This window comes from Hippopotamus amphibius, chromosome 1, assembly GCF_030028045.1.
Source record: "Hippopotamus amphibius kiboko isolate mHipAmp2 chromosome 1, mHipAmp2.hap2, whole genome shotgun sequence".
Lineage (NCBI taxonomy): Eukaryota > Metazoa > Chordata > Mammalia > Artiodactyla > Hippopotamidae > Hippopotamus > Hippopotamus amphibius.
The window spans coordinates 216,501,907-216,517,970 of record NC_080186.1 but is presented as its reverse complement, the minus strand read 5'-3'; the positions used below and the strand labels follow the sequence as shown (position 1 = coordinate 216,517,970).

Below are 16,064 nucleotides of genomic sequence, written 5' to 3'. Positions count from 1 at the left end.
GCCGAGTCCTTCTAGTTCTTCCTGCTTTACTTTTCCTCTGCTCCCAGCTCATGGGTATCTTGCAGAATGGAAGGTACTTTGCACTGCAAATCACCATGACAGCCTCGTCTAACCTGTAGCAAGTTCTAAGGAAGCCAGGTAGACAGAGTCCAATTTTTGAGGTCAGGTCTCCAGGGCACTTTGATCTGCTGGTTTTACTGCAGGGTGTCGTATACCCTGGCAGTCTACATCCAGAGGACTTTGCATCTTCCATGTTCAGGTCAGTGCAGCCAGGCTGTTTAGGTGCTTAGGAAAGCTGCTCCTTGGAGAACATGTGGTATCTGGTGGATCCTTTGGAACATTACACTTTAAACTGATGCTCATATACCTACCTCCTTTTTCTTCCTTTTGGGTCGATATTTGTTTCTTGAACACCCATTACATGTTGAGTACTTTTCTGCCGGGTGACTCCACGGATGGTATCTGTATTAGTTCTCATGACATCTCTGTGAGGTCGCTGGTGTTGTACCTAACTTTCAAAAAGGGGAAACTATGGCCCGGGAGATGATGGCACACTAAGGTAATCATGACTAATAAATTGTAGAACCAAGTTTGAAGCCAGATTTTTGGGAACCCACAGTCCAGTGCACAGCTGCGCCCCATAGACACCTCTGAAAGTGACAGCAGCCTCTCCAGCCAGTCCGAAAGAAGGTGTTCACCTTCATCTTGTATTACCGCACCTTGCTTTGGGAAAACAGAATCTATGAAGATCTGAATTGGCAGGCTTCACTGTGAGTTTCCACTTAAGAAGTGAACCTTCCTAGGCAGGGAGCTTAAGCCCTGTTCACCGTGTTCACCTTAGTTTGTCAGAGCAGAAAGGAGTGTGGCAGACACATGTGCTGTGGAGGTGACAATCTGGATTGGAATCACAGCCTACTAGTTGTGTAGCTGTGAGCAAGTTACTTAACTCTCTGAGCCTCTTTCCTTCCCTGACAGAGGGGAGTCATCCTGATCCCGTCAGCTTAGTGTGAGAATACGTTCATGTAGATACCGGGTACCTGCTAAGTGCCGAGCAATGTGCTAACCACAGGGAGCTGCCATTGTTTGTGGCTGGCATCATGCGTATTACGGAAGCCCTGTGAGAGTGGAAGCCTGGCTCGGGAACATATATATTTATAGAATCCCTACTAAATACCATTTAAGCCCATAACTTATGTAAGGCAATAATAGAGAATATATTGACAGGAGCTGGGGCGGGGGAGGGTGGGATGGCTTGGATTAGTTTAGGAGATGCTACAGACTGTCATAAGAGGAGAAGGCATGTTTGACCTAGCAAAGTGCTGGCTTAGTTGCAACCCCGTGGAGGTGTGCATGGCAGACAAATAGTGCTGAAGGATAGGTGTGAACAGTGCCGTGTGTTGGCAGTGGGGCAGAGTGGTCCCGGGATATAGCACTGAGCAGTAGAGGTATGCCAGCTACCTCGCAGGGTGTTATTATGTGCCAGGCACTGTTCTCCTGCTTTCTTCCGTCAACTCACAGCAGCCCTCTGAAGCAGTACGTGTATACAGTAGTACTGTGACTATCCCCAGCATGCAGATTAGGAAACTGAGACAGAGACAAGTTAAGTCAGTTCCCCAAGGCACACAGCTGGCGAGTGGCAGAGTTTGGGTTCAGTCTCAGGCGTCTGCCTCTAGCGTTTGCGCTTTGAACCATTGTGCTACATGCTTCTCAAAGACAGGCAAAGTCCTTGCTCTTACGGTGTTTACCTTCTAAGTAGGTGAGTCTGTCAAACAAATAAATATGATATAATCTGCCAGGTAGTAAGAAACACAATGAAGAGAAATAAAGTTGGGTAAGGAGTTTTAGAGGGTGATGGGGGTTGATGGTTTAGCTGGTGTGTTCTTTGCTCGGGCTGCCATAACAAAATACCATAGATTGGGTAGTTTAAACAACAGTTTATTTTCTCATGGTTCTGGAGGTCCACGGTCAAGGTGTATGTGGAACTGGTTTCTTCTGAGGTCTCTCTCCTTGACTTGCCAAAGGCTGCCTTCTCTCTGTGTCCTCCCTGGGCTTCCTTCCATGCATGCACAGCCCTGCTGTCTCTCTCTCCTAATCTCCTCTTCTTATAAGTATACCAGTCATTGGATTAAGTCCTCTCCAAATGGCCTCATTTAAACTTAATCACCTCTTAAAGGCCCCTTCTCTGGATACAGTCACATTCTCACATACTGGGTGTTAGGACTTCAGTGTATGAATTTGGAGGAAACAATTCTGACCACAACATTCTGTCCCTTTCCCCCCCAAATTTCTGTCCCTCTCATAGACAAAACGCATCCATCTACATTCCAGAAGCCCCAAAATCTTAAACTCATTCTAGCATCAACTCTGAGTCCCAAATCTCGCCAAAGTAACTAAGTCAGGTGTGGGTGAAACTTGAGATATGATTCATCCTGAGACAAAAATTCCTCTCCCGCTGTGAACCTGTAAAACCCGAGAAGTTTTGTGCTTCCAAGGTACAATGGAGGGACAGCCATACAATAGACATTCCCATTCTAAAAGCGTGAAATTAGAAAGAAGAAAGAGGGTGATGGGTCCCAAGCAAGTCTAAAATGTAGCAGGGCAAATTATATCTGATTTTAAGGTTCCAGAATAATCCGCATGGTGGTCTGTCCAGCCTGGTGGCCCTGCCTTCTAGACCCGTGAGAGGGCAGCAGCCTGGCTCACTAAAACCCAGGAAGAGACAGCCTTGCCTTGTGAAACCTAGGAGGAGACGGTTTGGGCCTGCGGTGGGAGGGGCAGCCCTTTCAATCTGAGTCACCTTCAGGGTCATTCTTCCCTTATCTTGATGGATAACATGGCCAGAACGCTCTTATTGTCCCATCCCCTAGGATCCGAGAGGTCTGACAGCCTGCCTTCACTGTTGCCCCATCTCTGTCCCCTTTAGTCTGAATGCACATAACCCCATCCCTATTCCTGACTTGCTGAGATGGCTGATTAAATCGATGAGTCACATTCTTTCTGCAGCGATGGTCCAGCTACACCCTCTGTGTTCTCTCCGGAACGTGGTTTCTCATGTTTTGCAATATTGATAGGCTGCGAAATTTCCAAATCTTCAAATTCTGTTTTGTTTGTTTTCTTAACAATTTCTTCTTCGATGTCTCTGTCTACTTTTGTATTTTAGTATCAGCAGCATGGATGATCCAGGCTGCACTCTTGATTTGTTAATGTTTCATTTATTTTGTGTATTCATTAATGAGGATTCCCCCTTTACTTTCCAAGCCTTAAAACATATTAACACAGTTCGAAGTACATGAAAAAGATAAATATACTTAACATTTTCCTTAAGAGGAAATTTTATTGGTTACATGTCTCAACTCATCTGCTTTAAAAAAAAGAAAAAGTTTAGAGTGCTTTTTTGTCTTCTGCTGCTTCTACCCTTCATGGCAAACTAGCATTTCCCTGTCTACACGCATACCCCTGTCTTCTTTATCAGTGTTCTTTTAATGTTTGCTGCTACACAAGACTCCATTTTGGCTCAAGTGCTTGGTGGCAAACAAGCTCTTGCTTTCTATACGCTGGAAAGAGACAGGAACTTTAGAACACACTGGGTTTCATTATTTTCTATTATCGAAAATATGTTTATGATAAAAAGTTAAGATGAAAGAAAAGGTGAAGAACCTTACCAACCCACAGGGAAAACCACTGTTAATATTTTGCTGTATGTTTCCAGTCTGTGTATATTTATTTAAATATATATAATTTTAGAAATAAAATTATCTTACTATACAGTTTTGCATCCTCTCCATTTCTCTTAATTTACCCCCACTATATTTCCATTTTCTTAAATAGTCTATAAAAATATCTCAAGTGGCTGTATAATATTCTATGCAATGGATAAACATTCTTTTTAGACGCTTACATTGTTTAGAGTGTTTGCATTGCACAGAAGTCTTGGACCATAGCTGTATTTAGTAAGTTGTATTCACAGAGTAAAATATCTGGGCTGTGTTCAAAGTCTCCTGATGTAGTCTTTCAAGAAGCAGTATAACAGGTTGGTTCATGTGCAGATTTCAGTGACATTTGGGTTCAGATTTGGGGGGGGGTGTCAAATTTTGTTTTTTCCACTTATATATGATCTTGGGCAAGATATTTCATTGTTGTTGATGTGTAACAATTTTTTTAAAGATGATAGCTCACCGGAAAAATAAGTAAAACTCTTGAAAACTCCATGCCCTGAACTAATAGATGTGCAGTAATTATTTACTATTATATCATCCCTTTGCTTTCCAGAAAGTTTGTACCAGTAGTTTATAACTGTTCACACACATTGAGGAGAAGATTGTATAGCTGAGAACCCACAGGCCGGTTACTGGACACCAATAGAGGGCATAAGACATTGGAAGATTCCAGGGGGGTGTGACTCACAGCTCCTCTCATGTTCATCCTGGGTCCCTGGATACCAGAAGCTACCCAAGGCTCTACATTTTCCTGCTTAAATGTTTCTTTTAAAGCATATATATTTCTGTAACCCCCACTTAGGTGCTGGCTATTTTGAATACACTTAGCTTTTTGTTTTTTCCAGTATATGAGTATTATTCCTGAAAAAAGTTAAAGTCGGAGTATTATTAAAGCACTGTTAAACATTTAACACTTGACCCGCTTGAACTGAGGTGTCAGCCCAATACCATGACCCTGAACACATTAGCTGTTGTCTCTCTCGCTCACTCCTCCCCTCCCGACCAAATGATGAAGCTTATGACCAGCCTTTTGCCTCATGTGCGTCGTAATGTTAAAAATAAGTGCATGTTTTGGGTTTTAAATTTTTTATTTTATAGGCTTTATGCACTGTCTGCCTATCTAGAAATTTTAGCACATGTACGTATTTTTTTTTTTATATATTTGTGTATCTGTATATGCCAAGCCAGCCCTCTCTCCAGGTATGTTCTGGTATCAGTATGATACATCCTAGGTAGAGGATTAATTGGGCCCTACCTAAAAAGAAGTACAGAAAATATCTGAATGGTGCCTGGAGTTAGGAAGAATTATAAATAGAGCATATATTTAAACAACAGTGTAGTCTATTAAGTAATTAACAAAATTTTTTTTCAAAGTTTATTTCAAAATAATTTTCAAAAGTTAATCAGACCTATTACAGATTGGGCTACAGAATTTGGTGTCTTTCTTATATCCATCAATGCCTCAGGCCACTCCACTTATTTCTATTTTCCTTATCCCATGTCTAAGGAACGTAGAGGAGGAAGGGTTAAAATACTGCATTCAATATCCTTTTCTAAGAAATAACTCACCAAAGAGATTTTTTGAAAAAATTTGTTTAAAGAGACGGGAACCATGTGAGTGACATCTGGGTGCCAGCTCTCTGCTAGGTTCTGTACTGGTGCTGTTTCATTTAATCCTCCAAACCTCTTTGAACTAGTGGCATCCTAACATTGGTGAGAATCTGACACTTACTGCCCAGGAAACTGAGGAAATTTGCCTGCTTCACTATGTGGAACCAGGTCTGGAAAGTACTTGATGCTCAAAAATATTAATTGGATGGATTACTCTGTCAAGGTTATATATCTGGTGAGGGAACAGGCCAGATTCAAACTTGGGGACATGCTAATAATAATTGTGGTTAATGTTTGCCAGGCTCTTTTACATGCTGGGCACAGTCCTAAATATTTTGTGCGGATTCCCATTTACTCCTTACAAAAACCCTCCCAGGGTAGATAGTTTAAATATCTTTACTTTACAGAGAAATCACTGGTATTGTGCTAGAACTAGGATTTGAACTCAGAAAGTGTGAGCCCAAATGCCATGATTTTAGTCACCAAATTGTACTGCTTTGATCAGTTCCCTGTCATTTCATCGTATGAAATATTACCAAGTGATTTGGGGAAAAGTTTCCATGGTCAGAAAAATTGGGAAACATTGAGTTAAAAAGTAAACTTGGTTCCTGACTTCAAGAATTCTCTGAGCTTTCAGGATGTTAATGCAACTTATGACTCCTCAAGAGAGGACATAGAATGCAACATGTTCTAAGTTCATTTGGCCCCTTCTCCCTCCAGGACAGTATTAGCATCTCACTGAGCCAGTATTCTGTGCAGCACAGTTGGTGAAATGCTTGCCAGACTCAACAGAGAGCTGCTATATCATCTCCCTCCTAAAGAGGAGAATGAGAAAAGAGGCCCTCAAAGCCTGCTCCCCTCCCGTTAAGGCTTGGAGTTATTTATTGCTTCTTTTCATGGTATTGTAAGTCTGTGTTTTAAAGAAAATACTTAGCATTATTTTAACATTTCACATCATTTTCTTAGAGCAAACCAAATAAATTTTATATGAGGGAAGGTTGGGGGCCCACTGATGGCCACCTCAGTTGTGCAATATGTGTTTTTCTATATCCCTGTTCCCTTGAGCTAATCAGGCTGATAGAATTGTGGTGACAGGTTTTTTTTGTTGTTGTTGTTTTAATTGAAGTATAATTGATTTAAAATGTTTCAGGTGTATAGCAAGGTGATTTAGTTTTTTAATGTGTGTATATACTTTTTCAGCTTCTTTTCCATTATAGGTTATTGCACGATATCAAATATAGTTCCCCATGCTATGCAGTAGGTCCTTGTTGTTTATCTATTTTATGAATAGTAGTGTGTATCTGTTAATCCCAAATTCCTGATTTATTCCCTCTCCTCCTCATGGTGACAGTTTTACTTCAGCCTCCAGTGAATGGAAAGGTTTACCATGAGAACTTAATCTAGTCCTGACTTCTGATGTTTTACTTTTTATTGGCACAAAAGGTGACCAGTTACACTGTACACCAAAAAATATCTGGTCTTTGTTTTTATTCTTTTGTAAAATATTTCATATGCTGATTTTCAAAACCTTTAGGGAGAGAAATTGACTTGTAATACTTGAAAGTTCGTGGAGCAGGGCACTACATTAATACACGGTTTGTGCAGAAAAAACACACTTTCGTTTTTTGGCCAGCAGTTCTACTTTGGGGACATTTATTTCATACAGCGCTGTGTGATAGAGACCAAGATTTATAGCTGGTGATTTCCTGAGTAACAACTCAGATAGCAAATGCCTCTGTGAAACAACTTTCATATGCTCTTCAAGGCACAAAGTAGCACGACAGATAGAGTGGACGGTTTGTCTCCAAATTTTTGTAAGGTGGTGTTTTTCGGTTTTGGTTTTTGGTTTGGGGTTGTTTTTTTTTTTCTGTTTTTTTTTTTTTGTTTGTTTCTTTTTGTTTGTTTGTTTTTTGGTTCTCTTGAAAGACAAAATGACGTTAATTACTTTTCTTTTTGGCCTTAACTTAAAATTGGAAAAAATTCCACCTTTCTCTCCCCTTCATCCTTCTCCCAGCATCCTCCCCCCACATCCCCCTTCTTCTCCCAGTCTCATTTGGAACAGACCTTGTGCTTTTACACAGAGGGCTACTTATGAAAACCATCTCAACTTAAAAAAAAAAAGTTGAAGAGAGTCTGCTTGAATGATAGAAAGGAAATTCCTTTCACCTCCATTTTGTTTCTCTATGCCTGGTAAGTGATTCAGATTTTCCCTGCAGAGAGAAGAGAAAGCAAGTGATACTAATAGGAAAGAGTCAGTCCGCGTCCCCCTATCCACCCCACCCCCAAGAGGAAAATGAGGTTCTGCAACAACCTTGAAGGTGCTTATAAAGGGATGAGATGTACACATATTGGTGTTGAGGTTCAGTACAGGCAGCCAATAGAAGGAACAGGGAAGAAGGAGTAAATGTGAGGGCAGCAGGAGGGCACACAGACCAATTCTGGTTTTCGTTTCTGTGGGTTTTTAGGTCTAATTTGAAGACAGTCTTTTTAACAAATGATGCTGAGACAACTGGATGTCCACATTCAAAAGAATAAATTTGGACCCTTACCTCTCACCATATACAAAAAATAACTCAAAGTGAGTAAAAGATCTAAATGCAAGGGTTAAAACTATGAGACTTTTCGAAGAAAACGTACGTGAATATTTGTGACCTTCAGTTAAGCAGTGGTTTCTTAAGTATGACATCAGAGTACAAGCAACAAAAGAATAGATAAGTGGGGGACTTCCCTGGTGGTCCAGTGGTTAAAACTTTGCCTTCCAATGCAGGGGGTGCAAGTTCAATCCCTGTTCAGGAGCTAAAATCTCACATGCCTGGTGGCCAAAAAAAACCAAAACACAAAGCAGAAGCAATATTGTAACAAATTCAATAAAGACTTAAAAAAAAAAAGAAAAAGAATAGATAATGGGACTTCATCAAAATTTCAACCTTTTTGTGCTTCAAAAGACACCATCAAGAAAGCAGAAAGATAACCCACAGAATGAAGAAATATTTTCAGATCGTGTACCTGATAAAGGATTTGTATACCAAATATATAAAGAACTCTTATAACTCAATTATTTAAAAAAAAAAACCAACTAAAACATGGACAACGGATTTGAAAAGACATTTCTCTTAAAGAAGATATACAAGTGGGCAGTAAGCACATAAAAAGATAATATCATTAGCCATCAGAGAAATGAAATTCAAAACCATGATGCGGCGCTACTTTGCATCTACCTAGGATGGCTATAACCAAAAAGACAGCTGAGTGTTGGCAAGAGGTGGGGAAATGAGAATCCTCACACACGGCTGCTGGGAACGTGAACTGTTGCAGCTGCTTTGGAAAACAGTCTGGAAGTTCCAAAAAAGAGTTACCTTAGGACCCAGCATTTCTACCCCTAGGAATATACCCAAGAAAAAGCAGAACATGTGTCCATGCAAAACTTACACACTAACGTGTATAGCAGCATTATTCATAGTAGCCAAAAAATGGGAAAAACCAAAATGTCCATACACTGATTAATAAAATGTGATGTATCTCTATAGAGTAGAATATTGTTCAGCAGTGAAAAGGAATGCAGCACTAACATACCCTACACAATAGATGAACCTTGAAAACACTGTGGTAAGTGAAAGAAGCTAGTGACAGATGGCCATGTTTTGTATGGTTCTGTTTACAGTAAGTACCCTGCATACGAATGAGTTCTGTTCCCAGAGCACATTTGTAAGTCCAATTTGTTTTAAGTCCAACAAAGTAAGCCTAGGTACCCAACTAACACAGTCGGCTGTAGAGTACTGTGTTGCAATAGTTTTATAGTACTTTTCACACAAATAATACATTTAAAACAAACACAAAAAATAAAAACTTTTTTAAGCTTGCAATACAGTACCTTGAAAAGTATAGTAGTACCAGCTACATCACCACTGCTGCTTTTACACTTGCCGCTTGCTTCTGGACACCCTGGGCTTGAAATAAAGATACTGTACTTCTGTCCTCTGTACACTACTGTACAGTAAAGTACACAAAAGCACAACTGCTTGTAGAGGATGCATGCATGTCACAATGTACACCAGACACATGAATTAACTTATTGATTGGACATGAGAACGCACATTCACATATTGGAAAGTTTGCAACTTGAAGGTTCGTATGTAGGGGACTTACTATATATGAAATGTCCAGAATAAGCAGATCTGTAAACAGAGAGTATGGTGTGTGAATTCTCTCTCAATAAAGCTGTTATGAAACACAACAAAATCACATTACATGATAAGTGTCATACAGAATTCCGTTTATAATTTTAGACTCTCAAACTAAAACTCAGCTCAGAGTTTTAAGTGACCAGGGCATCCAGCTAGTGATTGGAAAGCCAGACTTCCTGAACATCAGGCCAGTTGTTTCTGTATTGTGATTGTGACAGGAAGTTTGACCCCAACAGACCGTAAAAATCACACTTAATGAATTTTATTGGTTTGGCTGGGTAACACTAGCTTGTATAACAGATAAGCCACTCAGGTTGAGGTTAGCAATAGAAGTTTAATTCTTTTTCATGTAAGATTCTGTAATAGAAGGTGAGGATGAGGGGATACAGGAGGTTCTTTACCACACAGTTGCTCAGGGATCCAGGCTGATGGGAGTTCTTGCACCTTCTCTTTCAAGGTTGCCCTGGGCTTCAGCATCCTGCTAGCAGATAGGGGAGGGGAGGGTGGAAGCTCATCCACAGGAGGTTTTCCTGAGGCAGGTCTGGGCGTGATGCACATCATTTCCTCTCTCATTCTGTGCTCACAACCTGGCCGCTCGGCCCCACACAGGTACCGCGGGGCTGGGAAATGTGGGCCCTGGCGAGCCGCCACCCCCAGCTGTCTCCTGTCCCTGCGTTGAACTATCTGGTATCTGTGCTCCAAGTTCTCTTTCCTTACACTTTTGAAACATAGATCCAAAGGATCTTCAGCCCACGTGATGACTGGGAACTAGTTTAGAAGTTTGCGTATCGTGGTTCTTGCTTCCCTGTGAGGTATTTTACTACCCTTAGAACCGTGTTAGGGAGCCAGCCTAGCTGGTTATTCGGGCAGCAGAGTTTACGGCCTGTTCCCAAAGAATGGTCTTGCTATCATGTCAATCTTCACTGATCACATACTGCCTAATAATAGGTAAGCTTCCAAGCAGTGTATTATGAGGAGACTCTTTGAGATCCTGCCGTGGCTTGCCAGAGTTCTCAAGGAGGTGATCCCATTTAGAGAGACTCTAAGCTTCCCATACCCAGCACCCACTTGCAACAGCACCCACAAGACGTAGCCCCGGCTGTCACTTACAGTTGTGAGGTAGGTGACTGACAAAGAGGGAGTTCCAAGGGAATACATGTAACCCTAGGACAGTCACTCAACTTTGACAGTGAATAGACTGTGCTCTGACCTTACGCTGAAGCGTGCTAGCGTGTGCATCTCCAAACCATGGGGCCCTTACTCCTACTTTGGAAGGAGCCTGGAGTGTCTTGTTATCACTTTGATTTTACACTCGACTGTGGGACTGCCGCCTTCTGTTGGAGTTGTGAGGGTTAAAAATTGGAATTAGATGGATGTTTTAAAAAAAATTTTATTGAAGCATAATTGATTTACAATGTGTTAATTCCTGCTGTGCAGCAAAGTGATTCAGTTATACATATATATACATATTCTTTTTCATATTTTCCATTATGGTTTATCACAGGATACTAAATATAGTTCCCCATGCTATATAGTAAGACCTTGTTGTTTATCCTTTCTATATATATAGTTTGCATCTGCTAATCCCAAACTCCTAATCCATCCTCCCCACCCTCCATCCCCCTTGGCAACCACAAGTCTGTTTTCTATGTCTATGAGTCTGTTTCTGTTTTGTACATGAGTTCATTTGTGTCATATTTTAGATTCCACAAATAAGTGATATCATATGGTACTTGTCTTTCTCTTTCTGACTTACTTCACTTAGTATGATAACCTCTAGGTCCATCCATGCTGCTGCAAATGGCATTATTTCATTATTTTTTATGGCTGAGTAATATTCCATTGTATTGGGTTGGCCAAAAAGTTTGTTTGGGTTTTTCTGTAAAATGTTATGGAAAACCCAAGCAAACTTTTTGGCCAACCCAATATATATGTACAACATCTTCTTTAGCCACTCATCTATTGATGGACATTTAGATTGCTTCCATGTCTTGGCTGTTGTAAATAGTGCTGCTTTGAACATTGGAGTGCATGTATGTATCTTTTTGAATTAAAGTTTTTTTCCGGATATATGCCCAGAAGTGGGATTGCTGGATGACATGGCAACTCTATTTTTAGTTTTTTGAGGAACCTCCATACTGTGTTCCATAATGGCTGCACCAGTTTACATTCCCACCAACTTTTTGACATCTTTTAATTAGTAGCTGTGTGGCTTTGGCTTTTTTGGGCCTCAAATTAATATCTGCAAATGGTGATCCTAATAGCACCTTTCCTCATGGGGTGGGTTTGAGGATTAAGTGATAATCCCCATAAAGTATTAAATCCAGGTTCTAGAGTAACATAGTGGTTAATAAATACTAGTTATCATTGATTCTAATAGCATCTTCTTTTGATTTTCAAGGTAGTGAAACATTGATGCCTAATGTTGCAAAAATACTACATTTACAAGTCATTGGCAGTGTCTAAAAGATTTTATGATGTAGCTGTGATGCTTGGGAAACATTATTCTTTAGCAATCAGAATCTTTCATTTAATAACAATCTGTTCAGTACCCACTATCTGTAAATACATTTCCAGGACAAAGGAATTATGAAAAGGCAGAAGAGATGGCTTTTGCCTTTGCGTACTTCATGATGTCATAGCATTAGCAATGGCTACATTTTAAATAGACTATAGTTAACCTAAGTTTTTAGAATATTTAGTGTTTTCAGCCTACTGAACGTATATTCTAACACAGATTATCTTTTTAAAAAGTAAGCCCAAGTCTAAAATATCATACATACTTCAGAGTTGTTTGAATTTTAGCTTCCTGCCCCTTGGTCCCAAACGTCAATTTATCCCCCCCCCCCCCCCCCCCCCGCAAATTGTCAATTTACCTCTCCTCCACGCTTCACACGTCTACCCCCAATTACGGGATTGTTATAAAGTAGTTATATATTACTGTGTTGAAAACAATTTTGTAAGTTTTTTTAAGCTAATTATTTGAAAACAGGTTGTTTTAACATGAAACAGCATAATGCTGTAATTTGTAGTTTATTTAGAAACTTGGTCTAGTGCAGTGGCTTTTGGCCCGATTTTTATCGAAAAGGCAACATTGTTATTGATTTCTTAAATTTTTATAAATTTATCAAGCCTATGTTACTCTTACTTCAGTTCATTTGTAGCAAGACTCATATAACCAAATAACCCTTATTCATCTTATGTTTGTTATGTGAAAGCACATTTATCATCTCATTTTAACAGTTCCTTGTTCTCCCAGTTTCCCCAGGCCTCCAAGTCCCCCTAGGATGTTAGACCTGGGAGAGACCTTAACATCCCATTCTTCGCACCTCTTGACCCTTTAGCAGAGGAGAAAACTGAGGTCCAGAGAGGACAGGGGACATGCCTGGGGTCACACAGTGGATGTAGGGCTGAGTCCTGGTGCAGAGAGCAGCCGCCACATGGGGCCACCTCCCTAGCTGGGAATATTCTCTTTCCTTTGACCCCCCTCCCCCACTTTCTAAAGTCTTGTTAACTTTTCCTGAGATACCTCTTGGTTTCCTCCCTTCCCATCTCTTCCTGTCTCATCCAGTCCCTCCTCATCCAGTCCCTCAAATCCTTTATCTTTGGGGCATCCGTCTATCATACAAGATTAATATTCTCTAATTACTGCTATCAGCCTGTCACTTCTCTGCTGTGAAGCTGCCAAGAGCTTCCTGTGGAAGCAGATGTCATCACTTCTCCTCTTACGCCAGGTCCTCCAGAGCCTGACTTCACTGTATGTGCTCAGCTTTATGCCTTTCTCCCCATGAACCCCAAAGGCCCAGAGAGCTCTCTGGGTTTGCTCAATGAATCAGCCATGTGTCCTTTATGGCTTTAGTATGTCCTGCTCCCTAGCTCCTAGCACTCCCCGCTTTCCCTTCTCCCTCCCCTCCTTCCTCCCTCCCTCCCTCCCTCCCTCCCCTCCTTCTCCCTCCCTCCCTCCCCTCCTTCCTCCCTCCCTCCCTCCCCTCCTTCCTCCCTCCCTCCTCCCTCCCCTCCTTCCTCCCTCCCTCCCTCCCTCCCCTCCTTCCTCCCTCCCTCCCTCCCCTCCTTCCTTCCTCCCTCCCTCCCTCCCCTCCTTCCTCCCTCCCTCCCTCCCCTCCTTCCTCCCTCCCTCCCTCCCCTCCTTCCTCCCTCCCTCCCTCCCCTCCTTCCTCCCTCCCTCCCTCCCCTCCTTCCTCCTCCCTCCCTCCCCTCCTTCCTCCCTCCCTCCCTCCCCTCCTTCCTCCCTCCCTTCCTCCCCTCCTTCCTCCCTCCCTCCCCTCCTTCCTCCCTCCCTCCCCTCCTTCCTCCCTCCCTCCCACTCCCCCGCTTTCCCTTCTCCCTCCCCTCCTTCCTCCCTCCCTCCCTCCTTCCTCCCTCCCTCCCCTCCTTCCTCCCTCCCTCCCTCCCCTCCTTCCTCCCCTCCCTCCCCTCCTTCCTCCCTCCCTCTCTCTCTTTCTTTCTATTTATTTATTTACAGCTGTGTTTGGTCTTCATTGCTACACACAGGCTTTCTCTAGTTGTGGCAAGCAGGGGCTACTCTTTGTTGCGGTACGTGGGCTTCTCATTACAGTGGCTTCTTGTTGCGGAGCACGGGCTCTAGGTGTGCAGGCTTCAGAAGTTGCAGCACATGGGCTCAGTCGTTGTGGCTCACAGGCTTCGTTGCTCCACGGATGTGGGATCTTCCCAGAGCAGGGATTGAACCCGTGTTCCTGCGTTGGCAGGAGGATTTTTAACCACTGCGCCACCAGGGAAGTCCATCCCCCTGCCTTTCCAAATACTCCCTTTTTTCTAGACCAAATCCAGATCCCACCACCTTCTCAGTGTTTTCCCTATTACTCCAGTGATAATCCAATGATCCCCCTCATTCCCCAACTTTTTTCTTCTTATATACTAACGCGTAGGATTGGACATCATAGCCTCTCTTACATGGCTCTCTGGTTTTTCCCTACAGTTGTGTTGCCTTCTCAATTGTGTTTAATGCTCTTTGAAGGCAGGGCTTATATTTATGTTTTTCTCATATACTCCAAGTTGTACATTGCCTAAATAAGTGGTCAGTAAATACTCCTTGCTTATTAGGGACTCGTTGAGCTCTTAAAAGATGTTGGCCAGAGCTGCAGGCAGTGGAGACGTTTTACAGTGTTCCCTACAGTTGTCAATACTGCGGACCAGCCCTCTCCCGCCTGCCAAGGATTGATGGGATCAGCACTGTTGTGTTAATGATCTTCTGAGGGGACTGGCTATACGGGTGTGGAGCTCACGCTCATACTTGATGATTTGGTGGTGGGTTAGTGGCAGCGAGGTGGGAGTTTGCACCCCTGCCTCTTGGGTCTTACAGCAGGGAAGAGTTCTTCAAGAACGAATAGGAAGCGCGTTATCCTCTGAGCTCCGCAGGTTCTCGGCACACCAGTGTGAAATGTGAACTGGCCTGGCTCCCCTCCCACTGCGTGTTTTTGAGCCAGTAATGACCTTGGTGCTCTCTTTTCTGCAATACTGGCACAGTGTCCTAAGATTTAATCTGATCTTTTTTCAGAACCCAGTAAATAGCTTCCCCCAAAGGTAAGCATGCTGTAATACGTTCCTGGTATTGGAAAAAGGAATGTGTCTTACTTAAAGAAGGCTGCGTCTGCTTTCTGCATTTCAGAGTCCCTTTTCCATGCCTTCCTACCTTTCCTGGTAGTCATTTCCAGACTGCAGATTTTACCACACCTTGGACTACGCTCTCCCCACAGCACAACCCCTACCAGAATGTCCTCCACTAAGGGGCTCATAAACTTGGAACCGTTTTTTTCTGTGAGACTCATTCCACCATACAAACGTGGTTTGACCTTTTTCCTCTTTGGCACAAAAGAGGATTGGCAGAGACTCAGATAAAGGTGGTAGTGAGGCCAGTGCCCCTGGGCCTGTCATCCCCCTTGTTCCTTGCGTGTTCTGAATTCTCGTCCCACCCAGAAAGTTCTCTCTTCCCATCTGTGACACCTAAAGATGTTTCAGATCCTGCTCTCTTTGTTCATGTTAATGTCTCCGTCACAGGTAGTAAGACACCGCATCTCTTCATTTATAGAATGTGACCGAACTGGAGCCACGTTAAGGTTTTTTTTAATCCCTTTAGGTGGATGGAAGTCTGCTTAGTTGAAGAACTGCCACCAACCACTGAACTGGAAGAAGGGCTCCGAACGGAGTTTACCTTGCAAAGTTAGCCAAGTTCTTTGCCCCTAAAATGGTATCAGAGAAAAAGATCTATGATGTGGAACAAACACGTTATAAGGTAACTGAGATCTTATTGATTTTGGCTTCCGGCTCAAAGTGAAGGTTGGATCTGTCCCTTCCTTTCCTTTCTTTTAGTGCTTCTATAAGGATTTTGTGGGAGGTGGGGGTGTGGGGAAGGGAGGCGTCCTTGGTCTTGAAGCCTGGTAATAATCATTCTGAGGCAGCGGCAATTTTAAAAGCAAAGCATTTTTCTGTTTCTGGGCTGAGGCTGAGAGACCTCTTGATTTGTGGGGTTTCCCAACACCCCCTCCCCCCCCCCGCCCCGGCCAGTTATTCCTTC

At 42.6% G+C, this 16,064-nt stretch overlaps 1 protein-coding gene across 1 annotated transcript in view; it reads left to right on the top strand.

The window, feature by feature from the left end:
• The window catches only part of IQGAP2 (IQ motif containing GTPase activating protein 2), a 228,687-nt gene that overhangs the window by 68,328 nt on the left and 144,295 nt on the right, over positions 1-16,064 (top strand). The window contains 2 exon segments of the mRNA XM_057740854.1: positions 15,627-15,685; positions 15,688-15,782. Coding sequence (XP_057596837.1) covers positions 15,631-15,685; positions 15,688-15,782 — 150 coding nt within the window. The 5' untranslated portion in view covers positions 15,627-15,630.